General features: G+C 48.2%; 2 protein-coding genes across 4 annotated transcripts; one reads left to right on the forward strand and one right to left on the reverse strand.

Moving 5' to 3' along the window:
• Positions 1–72: 72 nt before the first annotated feature.
• rangap1b (Ran GTPase activating protein 1b) lies at positions 73–4,850 on the reverse strand. Its single transcript, XM_037464241.2, has 16 exons — positions 4,507–4,850; positions 4,051–4,169; positions 3,827–3,954; positions 3,670–3,729; positions 3,381–3,560; positions 3,077–3,211; positions 2,740–2,898; positions 2,533–2,646; positions 2,345–2,444; positions 2,076–2,160; positions 1,778–1,937; positions 1,614–1,697; positions 1,434–1,536; positions 1,255–1,343; positions 1,042–1,163; positions 73–935 (listed from the first exon to the last, which is right to left on the reverse strand). The coding sequence occupies exons 2-16, from the start codon at positions 4,160–4,162 to the stop codon at positions 851–853; spliced, it is 1,716 nt and encodes a 571-aa protein (XP_037320138.2). The 5' UTR covers positions 4,163–4,169; positions 4,507–4,850; the 3' UTR covers positions 73–850.
• A 966-nt stretch (positions 4,851–5,816) lies between these two features.
• On the forward strand, positions 5,817–16,228 carry zc3h7bb (zinc finger CCCH-type containing 7Bb). Of its 3 annotated transcripts, none has more exons than XM_037464240.2 (21): positions 5,817–6,166; positions 6,755–6,816; positions 6,940–6,976; positions 7,073–7,270; positions 7,610–7,768; positions 7,933–8,073; positions 8,154–8,196; positions 8,288–8,529; positions 8,752–9,043; positions 9,463–9,521; positions 9,693–9,792; positions 9,941–10,102; positions 10,253–10,458; positions 10,558–10,658; positions 10,759–10,940; positions 11,084–11,163; positions 11,626–11,882; positions 12,094–12,199; positions 12,482–12,590; positions 12,788–12,921; positions 13,170–16,228. In XM_037464240.2, the coding sequence occupies exons 2-21, from the start codon at positions 6,758–6,760 to the stop codon at positions 13,203–13,205; spliced, it is 2,703 nt and encodes a 900-aa protein (XP_037320137.2). In that variant the 5' UTR covers positions 5,817–6,166; positions 6,755–6,757; the 3' UTR covers positions 13,206–16,228. The 3 variants fall into 3 exon arrangements, with proteins under 3 accessions (XP_037320137.2, XP_037320136.2, XP_037320135.2); XM_037464239.2 differs by having other exon boundaries at positions 5,817–6,121; positions 8,288–8,580; XM_037464238.2 differs by having other exon boundaries at positions 5,818–6,166; positions 8,288–8,580.
• Positions 16,229–17,287: the final 1,059 nt, after the last annotated feature.

The following is a 17,287-nucleotide window of genomic DNA, read 5'->3' on the forward strand; positions in this document are numbered from 1 at the left end:
CGCCAATAAAAAGAACAAATTAATTAATTTTATTCCGAACTGCCACACAAAGATAAAGAGTCAGCGTTTGTTTGATTAGTTTTATTTTTGACTTCCAGTGTACAAAACCAACACATCAGGCAAACGTCTCAATGTGAATGCAGTCCAGTGTGACGTCATCATTCCCTCAAACGCTCCATAAACTGTATGCGAGGTGAAACCAGCAGCTGTACTTCATCAAGTCATATGTATAAGAGCACATTTTTCATTAAGACAGATGAATGAATGAATAAAACTTTTTACAAAGAGGTAAGATATACGTGTGATCGAGGTCCCGGCGCTGCATGCGGCGCCCGGTGGTCCGCGTGGAGCCCATCGCTCACAGCGGCGCTGGGACTGCTGGACCTGAGGAGCAACGTGCCGAACTGACGAGGTGGTACATGACAACAGCATGGGAAGCATTAAAGTCAGCCCTTCACTTTTCTTTATTTGGATAATTAAATTGTATTTTTAATATGCCTTTCCAGTTCCACCTGAGTAACTGTTGGTTTGACCACTCTGTAAAGCTGCGTGGGGACCTCGTCTAAAAGGGAGGTTTTGTTGTAAATGTTTAAAAAGGGGGGGGGGGGGGGCAGCGTTCCATTTGTTGGCTCCCTTTATTTTCTATAAAAATATCGTCACAAGCATAAGTAAAAAAATAACAGACATTCTGCACAGTTTTTTGCCTTCATCAAAATATACAAATCAGGAGTGGAAATACTGTACATTAAGTGGCTGTCTGAGTCCCTTCTTCAAGTGTAAAGATTCCCTGTTGGTTTTGTTATTTTAAAAAAATACAGTAAAGTCGGTATCGTGTGTGTGTCACAGGTCATCAGTGGTGGTCATGGCACTTCTTCTCCAGTGTGGAGCTCAGCCGCTCACTGGCACTGCTGCAGGACTCCAGAGCTCCAGCGTTCCTGTTAAACGGGTTTCAATGTAACATGTTGCAAACTGTTCTACACTACGAGCCTTTGATCACATTCGACTGTCAAACGCCAAGTGTGCACATAACAATGATCTTACTTCGACATGAAGGTGTGAAGCAGCGAGGCGTGGTGCCTAGTGAAGTATTCCTGCTGAATGGCGTGCTCCAAACACAGCAGCTGACCTGGGACCAGCGACACCTTCTTCACCCTCCCCTCTCCCTGAAACACGCAACCGGAAAAGGCAGAATCAGAGGTCAATGCTTTTATAGGATCCAGGTCTGTCCCATCACCATGAAGTCCCTCAGCCTACCTTAAGAAGTCCCATCATGACCAGCAGCGAGGAGAGGAAGCAGAAGGACTGGAGAGCTGAGCCAGAGAGGAGCTTCTTCAACACGGCATCTGTGGGACACAACGATGAAGGTCATGTAACGAGACGCCGTGGGGGAAAAAGCGCTGCTTTGACTTCATAAGAAGTAGCACTTTATTTACCGATGGTTTCCAGGACCGCCGCCTTGGTCTCCGGTTCTTCACTGTGCAGAGCGGCGATTTTCAGAAGCACGTGGGCGGCGTTGTGTGGGTCGGATGCATCCACCTGAGGACAACCGTCGCAGTAGACATCAGATGGCGGGAGCGGCAGAGAGCGCGGTGGGACAGGTGGTAGATGCCTACCTGTTGATGCAGACTCGTCCTCATCTCTCCCAGCTGAAGGAGCCTCTCTGCAGAGGGGCAGCTGAGGAAGGACGTGATCTCGGCCTGAGGGGGCCACAAAGTCACGTTTAGAAACGCAACAACTTAAATTTAAAATATGCAGCGTTTGTTTGGCGTCGTCTTACCGAGCTCTGAGGTTTTGCCGGACTGTCATCTCTCGTTATTCCGTTTTCCATCACAAGTTCACAGTCGTCTTCAGCGTCTTCATTGCCGTCGTCACTTGCATCGTCGTCGTCATCTTCTTCATCATCATCATCCTCGTCATCTGGTTCTCCCTCATCATCACTGCAGTCAAGTCAAGATGACATTTGCTCCAATTAACAAGAAGCTGATCAGAGAAAAGTTGTGTTTTTGTTGTGCTGAAGGAACTTGACAACCGTCCCTGGGTCTGTCAACGTGTGTGTGTGTGTGTGTGTGTGTTACCTGAGTGATGCCAGCATGCCTCCTTTGTCCATGTTTTCCATGGCTTCCCTCAAAGCGTCACAGCCCTCCTCCCCCAAACTGTTACCTGGAAGAGTTCAATACAAGAGTAACTTTCACCTGGTGTATCATCACTTGCTTTTTTTAGGGTTATAAAAAAACATTCCAGCTTAACTGAAACCCTAGAGAACTTTTACAAGGAATATGGAAACAAATTCCGTAGCGTTTCCAGGGTTTTACTCCAATCAGAAGCCGATCCGCAGTCAGCCTACCGTTCAAATCCACTTTCTCCATGTCGGGTTTGTCCATGACCGCCTGAGCAACCACCAAAGCTGCCGCCTCTGTGATCTCGCCAAAGGACAGATTGAGCTCCTGAAAACAAGGAACCCCACAGAGCACTGGAATCATCTCGGAGACTAGGCAGACCAAGACCAAGGCTGCCCTTTGGTGGTGAACGCACCTTGAGGATCGGCAGTCCCTCTCCGAGGACAGCGGCGAGGGCGATAGCGCCTTCGGAGCGCACCAGACAGTCTCCAAAGTTGATCACCTGTACATTCCTCAGGTGCCTCAGAGCCTGCATGGCCGTCAGGAAGGAGAAAAAAAAACTGACTCCAGTGAAAGGCTACAGATCTTCTCCACTTGGGGAGTATGTGAAGACGGGCCTTACCTGCGCCATGGCCAGCGTTCCCCTCTTGGTGAAGGTGTTGTCGTTAAAGTTGAGGACGCGGAGCTCCGGGTTGTGTCGCATGGCTGCAGCCAGCGCCGTCACACCTGCGTAGTTGATCCCGTTCTGGGGCATGTGGACTTCTTCCAGGCTGCCCATCAGCTTACATTAGGAAAAAAAAAAAGAGAGAGGGTAAGTTTTTTAAATATAGAGCAACACAAAACAAAAATGTGAATCCTTCAGACCCTGGAACAAGGAAATGCTCGGTAATTTAGCTCAATAAATCCATGATTGTGGAATAGTTTTCCCCAAATAATGACATTTGGAGGTGTTTTGTTACCTCAAAGGCCTTAGCCAGGGCGCGGGCTCCTTCGTTTTCCAGGCGGTTCCTCCCTGCGATGAACACTCTCAGTTTGAGTGGCGCTCCGTGCTCCGACGACTGTCTGTGGCCCTCGATCAGAGCTTCAGCCAAGATCTACAGAGAGGACACAGCACTGTGATGCAAGCACCTTCAAACCTGAGCCGTGTGGAACATTTGAAGTGGTTCATTTTAAATACGGACAACCTCCTCTCCTTTAGGGGGAGAAAATAGGCTTCCTGGGAGGTGGATCGGTGATTTACGTGCCCGGTCAAAACAAACTCACCTTTCCTCCGCCGATCCCCATGCCACAATTGTTCAGCCTCAGCTCCCGCAAATTGTGGCAGGAAGGGCTCTTGAGCAGCTGTTCGATTCCCTTCACGCCGTCCGGCCCAAAGGCGTTGTCGCTCAGGTCCAACTCGGTCAGCCTGGCCCCTGCACTCATTAAGGCGCTGCCCAGAGACCTCTGACGAAGGCACAGAAAGACGACGTGTGAGATGGGCATGTTCTCTTCAAGACGACTCAAATCCAGAAAACCCGACTGGATTAACCAAACCAGCCTCTGAATTTCTCACCAAGGCCGTTGGGATCTCAGAGCGCAACCTCCCGGTGAACATGTCACTCCAGTGGCATTTCTGAAAGACACAACGAGCCGTTACAAGAAAACAAATCAGCAAAGGCAGTCTTCTTGGCTACAGGGGGGGGGGGGGGGGGGGGGGGGCAGGCGAGTACCTGCAGCAGGTCTTTGCTCTCCAGAGCCTTGGCGATGGCCCGGGCTGCATCCACTCCCACCGTGTTCCCCTCCAGGCGCAGAGCTCTCAGGCCCGGGTACTGCTCTATCTCACGCACCAGCTCCTCCACTGAGAGCAGAAAACCAGGGGGGGGAGCGGGGGGGGGTCAGATATGAGGAGAAGACCGCCACCAGCACAATCGTTTCAAAAAGACAAGTGTCTCACCTGATTCCGCGTCATCGAGCTTCAGGCCCAAGCCCTGATAGCTCAGCTCTCCATCTCCGACGTGGGTCTTGGCAAGCGCATCCGCCAGCTGAGCGATGTCATCCGAGGCCATAGCGGCTCTATAGAAACATCCAGAAGTCAGAATTATGGAGAGGGGAAGAGCCTTTATCCGCGTATACCTGAGCGGAAGCAGGGTGGAAGTGACGTATCGTATTGACCGTGGATAATTGTATTGTGTACAGAACATAAAAACAGCAGCGGACCACAACAACGGCGCTCGTGGTCACGTTAGCCGTTTTAGCCCCGTCGGCGCTACACGGAGGAACTGCGCCACATAAGGCGAGTCGAACCGAAACTAAAGTGACCGTGAGTCCGGCGTTTACGAGCCGCGTCCTCGCGTCTCTCTGGCGGCGTCATCGGTAGTCGTTCACCTGGCAGTGAGGCACGAACCCTTACCACGAAGAGTAGTTGGTGATTGTTTCAGGGAAAGGATGGTGGACACGCGCCGCTCTTCCGTGCCGCGCGCCGGTTGCTCAACCGCGTGACGTCATGCGCCCAGGTTTCTTTTTCGTTGCTTCTGGTTACGCCAGTAACTGATCGACACCGTTTTACCGCCACCTGCTGGTACCACCCCGAACTACCTTTGATCGATGTACCTTCACTCCAATGAACATTTTCATTAATATGTAATATACAATTTTACTGTAACGTTGTAAATTGTAAGCGCTTAATGTGTAATGTATTGCAAGTTTAAGAATGAAGAAGTAATTTGAATCTATTTTATTCAGAATTTCATTAAAAAAAATAATTTTGTAATTATGTATTTACTTAAGTTCTAAAATATCCTTTTAAGATTATCAACACTACCTCACTCTCCTTTGATTAAATAGTTTGGAGTTTAGAGTAAGATCAGCAGCGACTGGTTGATGTTGTTGCGTTAGCGGGAATGTATTAACTAGTGCGAGAGCCTACCTAAAGGCTTACACCAGCTTGAATGTATAGAAATATGTCCCTAAACACAGTGCAGATTCATTTCACCAAGAGAAAGTACCACAAAGACATAGTCCACATTCCCAAAGTAATGAAGAGGAGCCGACAAAGTTGGTCTTTGCACAGTTTGTGGCCCTCACATGGATACCACTCAACCCGCCTCAGTTCAAACCGAGTGAGGATAGTGACCCAAAACCTCTGCTAGGTTTGGGTCACTATCAAAAGTGAAATGTTATGGAAGAAGCTCAAGAGGTCAAAGGTGACCCGGATACGAGGGCTCATGACGCCCACGTGTCAGAACTCATAGACATTGACAGCGAGGAAGGAGGCCGCAGAAGAGGACCCGCACCGTGGACTTCCTCACTCTGTGGGAGAACCTGATGCTCAAGATCTCCTCCTCAAAAGGAGCTGAAGACCGAAGGCACAGAAAGCCGCGCCTGAGGAAGAGGCAAGGCCCGATGACCTCCACCAGCTTCTCTTATGGACACACCTTGTGCTGGCTGGATAACATTTGTGTTCACAAAATTATTCAGGAGTTAGTAGTGAACTCAAACTCTTTTATATTGTATTTATGTTCAGTTCTGTATCCGCGTTGCTAAATTTCGCACAAAAGCAGTTTGAGCTGTACATTTTGAGATAGAAATTTACTTCAGTACTTCACTTCATACACCAACAACTGAACGTACAATGCAAATAGAGATGCCTCTTACAAAAACGAAATCATGTCTCGCAATATTACGTATTTCGGTAGATGCACAATGACTAATCTACTAAGCAATATTCATATTTTTGGAGCAACATTTACACGGTGATTTGCAGGGTCATCGCAGCGCCTGCTGCCCCCTCGCGGCCACACTTCTCCCGGGGACTTGTTGCAGTGCCGCACTCGCAGGAACGGCTAGCTAGCCAGCTAGCTAGTTAGCGTTAGCAAACATCGACTCCGGTATCCAGCAGCAGTCGTAGCGCAGAGAAACTCGTGCTCCGTCCACATCCCGATGACAGGGACACCGCGTGGACAGACATGCGCCGGGACATTGACTGATATTCGGCGTGGTGTCCTCGACGTTATCGCCGCGGCTCGGTGAGGAAATCGCTGATCCGAAGAGCGCCCGTAACTTGATCCGCGGTGAGTCGTCGCGAGGGCTCCCTCAGTTACGTTAAGTTAGCAAAAATAACATAACGCTGGTGTCACAAGCAGCGCAGTTACACACGAAGGCTCAACAATAACTCCATTCAAGCAACGCCCGTGTCTTCTAAAACACGACAAGCATTGAATGCCAGTTTGTTTGCCTTCTTCATTTTGGCTAAGCTAAGTCGCGGTGATTAGCACGCTGTCAGAGCAAGAGGCGTTAACGGCCAGTTAGCATTAGCTCGCTAATCCTCACCGCCGGCGACGAACCCACCCGCGGCGTTAACGGCACCCACAGTGACGTCATCGGCGGATAACCCGCCGTAAGACCTGTATTCACGTTCAGCGCAGTCGGTGGATCGTGTTTTTTAAACGCCATCGATCCCCGGCGGCCGTCTGCTTAGTCCGAGGGTCGCCGAGCGTGTTCTAGTGGCAGGCCCTTGGCTCATCTAGTGTCACGTCGGGCAGTTTACAGGTTGTTGACCTTCTGTGGATTCGATGCTCAGCTGTGAATATATTGACCACCGTTGTTCTCCGTCAAAGCTGTTCATTCTGTGGCGTCATCATCCTTGTCGTAACCCTCAGGCCATGGATCCTGATCGTCAGAAGCGCAGAGAGGAAATTCAGAAAGCCATGAGCTTTATCCAGTAAGTACACAAGTAAACGTGCCTTTTGGGGGCCTCGTTAGGACACTAATGAGTGGAATCATGAGCAAAGGTCACACACCCCGTGGGGAGCAATGACAGCCCTCTCCTGCCCTCTGCCCACAGGTCATCGTTGCCTTTCCCGGAGCCAGAGAGCTATGAGGTTTGCATCCGTCCTTTTATCCACATCTTGTGTCCCGGCTGCTTACTCATAATGACTCGTAACTCATACTTACCCTTCTCTACGACTCCCATCCAGGCATTTGTGATCCAGCTGGTATGTAACCTGCTGGACGAAGGCAACTCGTGCTTTCGGGACGGGGACTGTCGTCAAGCGAGCCAGCAGTACGGAGAGGGCATCAGTGTGGCCCGCTACGCTCAGGCCGAGGCCCTCGTCATCCCTCACGAGCTGCTGGAGAGCCTGTACGTCAACAGGGCTGCTGCCTGCTTCCAGACGGTGAGGGAGGAGGGGAACGAGGCCATGTCTCGGCAGCGGCTTGTTTCTGTCACACATGCAAAGATAGCTCTACGTTTGGGAGTCATGGTTAGCTTTGTGCATTTAGTAGTTTATTCCGAATCCAGGCTCTGAGTTTGTTAATGTGGTCTCCTTTATGGCTATTATGAAAAGGTTTTGTTGCCAGTTCACACGCGCACTCAATTACTAAGTTTCATTTTACGGTAGGCGGGTCTTTTGCAACAAACAGATTTTATCTTGAAGGAAGGTTTTAACTGTTGTGGAAGGCTATTCTATGTAAAATGACTCTTAAATTGCAATTCTTTGTCCTGTGGGCCTCAGAGGGAGTACGAGCGCGGCGTTCAGGACTGTGACAGTGCACTGTGTGTGTCAGAAGGCAGTCGCAGGGCTTTGTACCGCAAAGCGATCTGTCTGAGGGAGTTGGGACGAATCCGGGAGGCTTACGAGTGTGGAACCAAATGTCTACTCACTGCACCGCACGTACGTCTTCGGCAATTAAATATTAATGCAAATTGTTTTTCCCTACAATCATTTTAGGATCTAGTTTTTGCTGAAACTCAAATGGAGATTTAGAATTGTGACTTCATACATTACATTTGTTTAAAGTGAATGAAAACCTATTCTGTTTGTGATTCCTCTTCCAGGACAGGCAGGTGAATGACTTGGCTCAGGATCTGGCCAGCAAACTAGGCCTGAAGGGCCGCAAGGCTTACGTCAGCCCTCAATCAGAGTGCACAGCCACAGAAGGGGAGAGTCATGGGGAGTCTTCTCCACCCACAGGGGAGGTAGGGGCTGTTGTCGCAGTCTAGAGTTACTTACTTGGAAACGGAATGGGAGACTTATCGCATCTCTCTCTTTTTCTCAGATGTCCTCCAATGGGCTAGAGTCTCTGGGGGACATGGGAGCAGGTATGACCCACTTGCGCTTTGCCGTGAACATGTCTGCTTCTACCCGCGCTCCCCTCCGTTCACCACGTCCCTGTTCTTGACACCTCTTCAGCGGACCTGTCCGCCGCGCAGTGCATCCCTGCTCCTTTGGCCACGCCCATCCCGGTCAGTGATGACCCGGCGACCCCCGTGGTGACCCCGTGCACCGACCTGTCGGAGAGCCCCAGCAGTCAAGGCCTGCCGCCCATGCCGTACTCCGTCCCCGTGTCGGAGCACATGGACGAATGCAGCAGCAGCGTCATCAAGGACGAGCTGGACAGTCTGCTGGATTCCATCCCCGAGAAAGTCAGTGAGGTGAACCAAGGCCAGATGAGCGAAGAAATCTACCAGGCGACATACACCACTGTAGGGCCACAGTTTCTATTCCCTTTTTTATTGTCACCTGTGTTTAAGGATTTGATAAATTGGTTTGATCCAATTTTGTGCCTCCTTTTGAAAAATAAATAAAAGGAGAGGTGATTGGGATTAAATAGGTTCTCTACGTAACGTAATGCTTGTCTCTGTCTCCTGGGACAGAGTCCAGTCCAGGGAGCCATCCCCACCAACCTGCCCAATACGGCAGTGGGTCTCCGGCCGCCATACTCCCCAAACCTCCCAGCCCCCTCGCCCCAGCTCGCACCAAACTTCTTTAGCTCCACCCTCAGTGACATGCCCCCCCTGGAGCCCTGCCCGCTGGGCCAGCGGGACCAGAGCTCCACCCAGGCGCAGGACGCACTGGGAGGCTTTCCCACGGGGGCCACGGATGGAGAGGGGAAGGCTGGAAGCGCCGCTGGCGGGCTGGACTCGTTGTCTGAGTATACTCTCCCTGGTGAGCAAAGAGTCAGTATGTCAATGTTTATCATCTTATTATGTTTCTTTATGATTTTGTTGGTGGGGGAATAAAACCGAGTGTTTTGATACTTCCTGAAATGTTATCAGAGATCTTGACACACAGCATCGCACATGTTTACCACAACGGTTCGAATCAAATGGGACAACTTGTTTGTGAAACCACGCCAGAGTCACATTGGAAATAGAACTCAATACACTGTTCTTTTTAAACAACGTAATATGGTTTTAACTCAACATGTATGCTCAAACGCATGTAGACTTGTTTATGAAGTGATGCCAGCAGTAACTTAAAGGTAAAGCGTGGTTACCAGAGCTGTGCAGCCAACAGTGTGAGTCAGCACTATTACAACATGGTGTCTGACATCAGTTGCCTTGTGTCTCTGTGTTTTTTTTCAGGGGGACGAATGTGTCACAGCTTCATCCCTGGAATGCGTAACCATAGCGCTGCACATGCAGTGAGTAACGCACAAACACATTTGCATCCTCTCCTGCAGGACAAACTGCTTCTACATGGTACTGTTAGTGGTGCCATTTGGGGATTGGTAGCCATTTCTAACCGTGCTGCGAAGCGGCCTTTGGGTTTAACGTCACATCTCGGTGTTCCCTTTTTTTTTTTTTTTTTTCAGAACGGTCCAGCAGGAACCAACCTGTCTCTGCTCTCCAGGAACCCTCTGGCAGTCACGCACGACTTTCGGCAGGCCTGTCATGCCTGTTACAGCCGAATAGGTCGGTTCAAGCTGATTCTCTTACTAACCTTTGACCAGCTACTTTTTTTTCCTTCTTTTTTTTGCTTTGCCGTCGAAGCCATTGTGTTTATTTTATTTGAAATACCCTGACATTGTTCTCATCTTCTCTTTCCTCCTCTTGGTCATAGGTCCAAGAGTGATGGACTACAAGTATCAGCCGGAGGCAGCACACCGCTGCAAAAGGGATGTGCTTCTGTGCCGCCTCAAAAACACAGATGACCCAACCTGGAAGAGGATCCGACCAAGGCCCGCGAGAAACAACTTCCTGGGGGCGTTTGTACTCTGTAAAGGTTTGTACGTTGTGTTATCATGTTAAGATGCTTGGAACGAATGTTGACGAATTGGTGAAATAACTTTTAGAAATATCCAAAACGTCTGAAGTGAAGTTGAAAATAGTTTGAATTCCCGTGAAACATTTTGCCTCCCCGGGTGCCCCGCAGAGGTGCAGGAGCGTCAGGAGTGCCAGTACGGGGAGAACTGTACGTTCGCCTACTGCCAGGAGGAGATAGACGTGTGGACCCAGGAGAGGAAGGGCGCGCTGAGCCGAGAGCTGCTGTTCGATCCGCTGGGCAGCACCGAGAGGCGGGCGCTCAGCGTCACCCGGCTGCTGCAGCTCCACATGGGCATGTTCATGTTCCTCTGTGAGGTGATCTCTCTCGTCCCCTCGAAGACCTGCGCTGTCTGTCCCGAGTGTTTGACACGGACCGCGTTTGACTTGTGGGCGTGTCCCTCTTCTCTACGGCAGGAATGTTTTGACAGTAAGCCTCGCATCATCAGCAAGCGCAGCAAAGAGAACTTGGCGGTCTGCTCGAACCTCACGGCGCGCCACCCGTTTGACGACAACAAGTGAGTGGCGTGAGGTTTCTGTCTCTGCTTTGCGCCCCCCCCAAAAAAATGAAATAAAACAAAAACGCCTCCTGCGGCTGCTCTGGTGCGTCCGCTGCAGGTGCCTGGTGCACGTGGTGCGGTCGGCCAACGTGCGCTACAGTAAGGTGCGACCGCTGCACCCGCTCTGCCAGTTCGACGTGTGTCGCCACGAGGTTCGCTACGGCTGCCAGCGCGAGGACAGCTGCTCCTTCGCCCACTCCGTCATCGAGCTCAAATGCTGGGTGCTGCAGCAGGACACAGGTCGGTACAACACGCACATCAGAATGTATTCCACCGCATCATTTAGCATTACGTGACTAATGTCTTGCCCAAGGTATTGCTTTATTTCACCATGAAAGTGGTATCTAGTTATTACGGAGCTGCTTCCCCAATTCTTCCGTCAGGTATCACCCACGAAGAGATGGTGCAGGAGTCGAAGAGGCATTGGCAAAGACTGGAGCAGAACGCACAGAAGCAGCAGAAAGTGAGACCCGGGAACCTGGGTTGTGTTGAATGAAAGTTCCTTTTCGGGTCCAATTCTGTCTTCAGATGGTATTCCATCTTGATTGGAGACAGACGTTCACAAGAAGGCTGTTGAATTATCTCTCACCAGAGTCACTTTTACAAAGCAAAAGGTGATCGATACATTAAGGTGTGACCTATTACAGGTGGGGTCCTGGCTCTCTTCACACTGCACCAAAAGGTTTACAGACGCTTGTTAATTAATGTTAAATTGTTTCTGTCTGACAGGAATACGCAGGCAATGCAAAAGCATGCAGCCAATACAGCAAATTCTATATATATATATATATATATATTCCTTTGACCCACATTGCGACCTGTGTGTATTCTTTACAGAATTCTGGCATAAAAATACATGTAGAGTAAAATGTGCTGTGTCTGCTTTATCGATGTTAACGTGTAACTTCTCTCATTTCTCTTTCAGCCCACCCATATCTCCCATCCCAGCAGCAGCATGTCTGCAGGAGGAGTGGGCGGAATGGGAGGCGGGGGAATAGGGGGAGACGGCATGGGTGTGGGCCCAGTGTGTGGGTTGGGAATGGGGGGGCTGGGCGTGGGGATGGGCAGAGGGCGCCCCCTCAACCTGAAGATGAAGTTTGTGTGCGGCCAGTGCTGGAGGGAAGGACAGGTCAACGAGCCCGACAAGAACCTCAAGTACTGCACCGCCAAAGCGCGGCACAGGTGAGGCCCGTCTCCATCCAGCACCGCCATTTGGGTCCCACGAAGCGCCGGCTTCTCCGGTGTGATCCCTTGTAGGTCGACTGTACATTTTGAGCAGCCTAGTTCGGGACGTGTAACCCTCTGCTGCAGCAGAGCAGAGCGCCGGATGAACTGAAACACTTTGTGTAGTTGTTGCTGCTCTCTTTGAGTCTTTCGGCCTTTGTCTCCGTAGCTGGACGAAGGAGCGTCGGGTTCTGCTGGTGAAGTCATTCGAGAAGAAGAAGTGGGTTGTTGTTCGCCCGCTGCCTTTCTCCCGCACCTATCCACAGCAATATGACGTGAGTACCTCTGCCGTCTTTTCTCTGAGAACAGCTGATTCCGGCTTCTCCACTGGGAGAGATGTCGTAAATCTCCTTCCCCTTGAGTCTCTCTCAAATAACACGGTATGATTAGTTTTTCCGTACAGTTCATAGTGGCCTGTAATTGACAACAGCAAAGTGCCATTTTCACAATTTAGAGGGATGAACAGGCTGAACTAAAAGAATAGGAACCTCTGGTGCGACGCTGCTGGGCTCGTCTGTAGAACCTTCAACAGAAACGTTTGTCTGTCCCTCATCCAGATGTGTGTGCATGTGATGAAGCAGAAGAAGTGCCACTACATTGGGAACTGCTCATTTGCTCACAGTCTGGAGGAGAGGGACGTCTGGACGTACATGAAGAACAACAGCCGTAAGCTTCAGGGTCCAACAGTGCCTTTTCGTATTGTAGAATATAAGACGCTGTCTAAATTGAATCATCACGCCACGACTATTCCGTGTCAATCATTTATCTGATGACCTACTCCGCCGCCCTCTCTCGCCGATTGTTGTTCTGTGGAACACCTGGTGTCAAAGGTTAAAGGCTGTTCCCCCCCCCCCCCCCCGCAGTGAGAGACATGCAGCAGATGTACGAGCTGTGGCTGCAGCTCACCAATCAGAGCAGGCGCTCGGAAAGCTCGGTCGTGAGCTCATCCCCAGACGACAAGCAGGTCACCATCACGGCAGACTACGCAGAGAGCCTGGTGAGAGCTTACCACGCCGTCATTGGGAAGCTACACGTGTCGGCACATTGACGTCGCTTGAGAAGATTCTGTTTTTAACATTCGATCCGGTAACAAAATATATGTTTTTTTTTTTTTTTTGCATTATAACAGTACACATAAGTTAGTCATTTATAAAAGGCATAACCAAATCAGTCCACGGTTGTTTTCATAGAGACGTACTGTTGTTCAGTGTGTGAGGTGAGCCGCGCTCATTGTTGTCGTTTCAGGGAGGACGGCGGCTGTCAGACGGGGACGTCCTCTGAGAGACGGACACCTTCTATGAGCATAGCCCGCCAAGATCAGAGAAGGTGGACCTGCTACTAAATGGTTGAGACCCCCCCCCCCCCCCCCCCACGCACACGCACACACACACACACACACACACACCAACAAGGCATATGCAAAGAAACCGTTTTGAGAGGGAAAATAATAAAATCTGTTTTGTTTTAGTTACACGCAGCACCTTTAGGTTCCTCCCCAGCAAAATATACTGCAGAAATTCCACAGACAGACTAGTTTTGCTTTGACTAAAATGAATAAATATAACCTAAGCCCAACTTTTATTTTTATCTTGTTTTCTTTGTTTGTTAAAAGCCTCGCTGCACTGCAACAGTTCTCGGTTGGGCGCGCTGGTCGCAGCCCTTATAATCTGCTGTTGTGCTGATTTAAAACTGAATTATACCCAGAAGTATGTTTAAAAGTGGAAATTTAAACATTGGAGTGCTGAGCCCTCATTGTTGAAACTATGAAGAATTGTAAAAGCGGACACTCCTCGATAAGCTTCCCAACCAACAAATCCCGCTCTCCTTCCTTTGTGGGGTTTCTTTTACGAGAGCGTCAAAAAGCTATCTGGGGATTACAGATTTTGAGGCATTATTTTTTTTTTCAAGGCGTGTTGCACTTCCTTGTTATATTGTCTGCCATATTGGTAGAGTGCTATGAATGTAAAGCCTTGCACGGGACTTTAAAACTAAAATTAGTCACTGAAAACCTTGCTGTGGTTGTGGAATGTATGCAAGTATACTCAAATGCCCCAGAGTGAACTCTGGTGACCCCCCCCCCCCGCCACCCCGCCATAGATGTAAGATGGCCTCGCAACAGCTGGTTATGTAATGAAACCAACTTTCCCGACACGCAGAGACACGCAGAGTGTCGTCACGCGAGGGGAAAGGTGTGTGCGTTCATTACCTAACGACACGTGAGCCAACGTCTCCACCGAGGGGCTTTAAGCCGACAGGTGTGTAGCGGGGCCACAGAGGAGCGGGTCAGTTCAGACCCCCCCCCTCCCAATGACCTCACTTCAACTGAAGCATAGTGAGAGTAGCCCCCCCCCCCCACCCCACGGCCTTCAGATGAAAAATCAGTGTTCCTCATCTGCATCCATTTGTTATGTTCCCACTAGCTATCAGTAGCTCCTGATATGAACCTTTGCATTTTAGAAAACCTGTTGGCTTGAGACAGGGGGAACCATTCTCACCACATGTTGTGCCTATAAACAGCACACACACACACACACACACACACACACACACACACACACACACGGGCAGGATATCTGTTGCCATCTTATTCTAGCCTTTAACGTGGAAAGACATGATGACATATGTCTATATTCAGATACATCGACACGCATATTATACATATTTACAAATAATGGTATACTACTACTAATAATAATTGATAACTTAGCGGTTAAGCTTAATAAATATATAACCTGCATTGATTACATAGAAGAACTTCTTGTTATTGAGGTATTGCTCTATGACACGTATCACTGAACTAGATGACTATAGTGGTTTTTGTTTTGTTTTATATAATTCTTTTTTATTTTGTAGTTCTGTGCGGGTTGTTCCAGACGGGGTTTGTGGGCTTCATCTTTGCACTGAGAGCAGAAGGGAAGAAGAAGAAGTCACTCGACTTGAGAGGCTTTCTGTCTTTGTTGAGCAGCTCAACTGTATCCCCTGAATGTTTCAGCCTTCCTCTTCTGCAACGTTTGGGTCAAAAGCTGCCCTTTAATTATTGTTATTTTAATTGTCCAGACTGATTTCTGCTCAGTACTGAAAAAAAAAATAGCAAACGGCTTCTATTCCCCAAATACTGACGTCAAAAGAGCAGTCGCTGTGAGACTAGCAGTGTCTTAATTATCCAGCTCCTAAATCAGAATCTAGATGGACACACCGGCCTTTGCTGGACCTCAAAACCAGATCTTGGGTCAGTTGTGCCGGACGCGGGGTCACGGGGTCACGGGGTTTAATAATGAGCCCTCGTCTGGAGCAGCCCGGGTATTCGCCTCTTTGAGGGATCGTATTACTACTACTCCTAGTATTATGATGAACATGATGATGATGATAATGATTTCTATTTCCTCTCTATATGCTATCGATATATACGTATGTTCATTGCAATGTATAACTTTCTTTATATATGTATCCATGTATGAATATAATAATGAATGGTAAATATGTGTATGCAGCAGGGCCCGGCTCTCTGTGGGAGGCAGTGAGCAGGGAGATACTCGCTTTGAGGTGACGTCACCTACCTGCTACCTGTAGGTTGTCGATAGCTCAAGCCTTTTCGCGCAATGCAGCGGACGCTATGTGATGATATGATAATGTCGCCTGAGCTCTGTTCGTAAGCCTTGGGATTATTCGGGCACTGGCCAAACAAAACCAAAAAGAAGCCGATGATGGCCAAGGACTCACAGTGTGTGTGTGTGTGTGTGTGTGTACTTATACGGTTATAAGCATGTACACAGTGTCCTCCATGTTGAGCCCACCAGCGGAGCTCGCTGCTCACTGCCTGTGCACTTTTGTCTAAATTGATTCACAAAGCAAGGACGGATATGAAATCAAAAGCATACATATACTCCTGTGTAGCGCCTTATTCATTATACTACACCTATAAGATGATACATACCCTTATTGTATATTCCTGCTTACTATATACAGTATATGATACCTATAATAATACTTAGACGCTCATATAAGGTAATTTAGATAAGAGATGGTGGAACTTTATCTTTTTTTTTTTGTGGCTGTGTGATTTTTTTTTGTTTGTTTTGTGTTTGCCAATTTGTTCGAATCTTGTTTTTCATGGTGTTCAAAAGGAACAGTTAAAAGTTAAAGTAAATGCTCTTTGTCATTCATTGGTAGGCGGGATGGAAAGTTGAAACACTTGGCAAATCTTAATTTGGTCTGAAAGAGATGTTTTTGGTAAATAAACCGCAAGGTGTTTTTTTCTTATGTCTTATTTGGCTTTATAAAAAGGGACTATGTCTGGCATCTATTATATGCATTTGCCTCTGTTGTTTTTTGAAATCCGACAGGTTGGAGTCAATTGGAGTTATTTTGAGGCTAAAGGAGTGCAGCGTTTGGGGGGCTTCTCTATGGTTGGGGTTCTCTATGATGGAACTGAACTCCACAGTGGAACATGTGTTGCATGTTCTGTTAGCGTGTTGTTAAGCGCAGGCAATTCATGACCCAAGCTGAAGGTCAGGCAGATTTCAGCTACATTATTGGTATGAATATTTACAGTTTCTGCAATACAAGAAACCCTCCGACACGCGCAGGCTCCGTCACTGTGCTGTTACAATAAAGTGATTATTCCCTGTGTGTGTGTGTGTGAGCCTTAACATGCAAACACAGCAATATTATGTAAAGAGTCCCGCCCGCTCAAAAAGTTTGTCAATTGATTCCCAGCGTCGACGCGCACTTACACAGCCACAAAAAAATGTAATTTATTGGTTCTTTGAATTGTTTTCAACAACTCTGATGATGAAACCAGGGTTGTTTACATTTTGTTTTATGTTTTGTCTTCCTGACTTTGTTTTCTCTTTTCTCCTCCCTGGTTGGAAGGTCATGATCTCCATAAGTGGACCAAATCTCTTGAAAGCATTTAATAAACAAATTATTTTAGAAAAGAAGCGTTTATCCAATTATTGACGATCACCAATGACTATCTTTCATTCGTTCGAGCGTATTTCTAACAATTTAGTTTAAAGGTCAAGTCAGAAGAAATAAAATGAAAACATTTCCCATCTCATTTGAAAAACTTTGACATCAAAAATGTCGGATTTTGGAAGCTGGCAGCAGAGAGTAAGGCAATGAGGAGGTTTATGGTTCAGGCCAGTCAGGTTCTGGGAGTTTTTATTGTGACTTATAAGTTCTCATCTTGTGGCATATACACTGGTTTCCCAAAGCCATGTCTTCGATCATATATGTGTAGTAATCAGTGTAATTGATGCATTGCCAGGACTAATGGCTGGTTTTTATATCTTGTTTATGTAATATTCTTTGTTAATACGTAAAAGCCTGCCGTGTCCAGGGAGCATTTTCTGTTTTTTTTT

This window comes from Pungitius pungitius, chromosome 21, assembly GCF_949316345.1.
Source record: "Pungitius pungitius chromosome 21, fPunPun2.1, whole genome shotgun sequence".
Taxonomy (NCBI): Eukaryota; Metazoa; Chordata; class Actinopteri; order Perciformes; family Gasterosteidae; genus Pungitius; species Pungitius pungitius.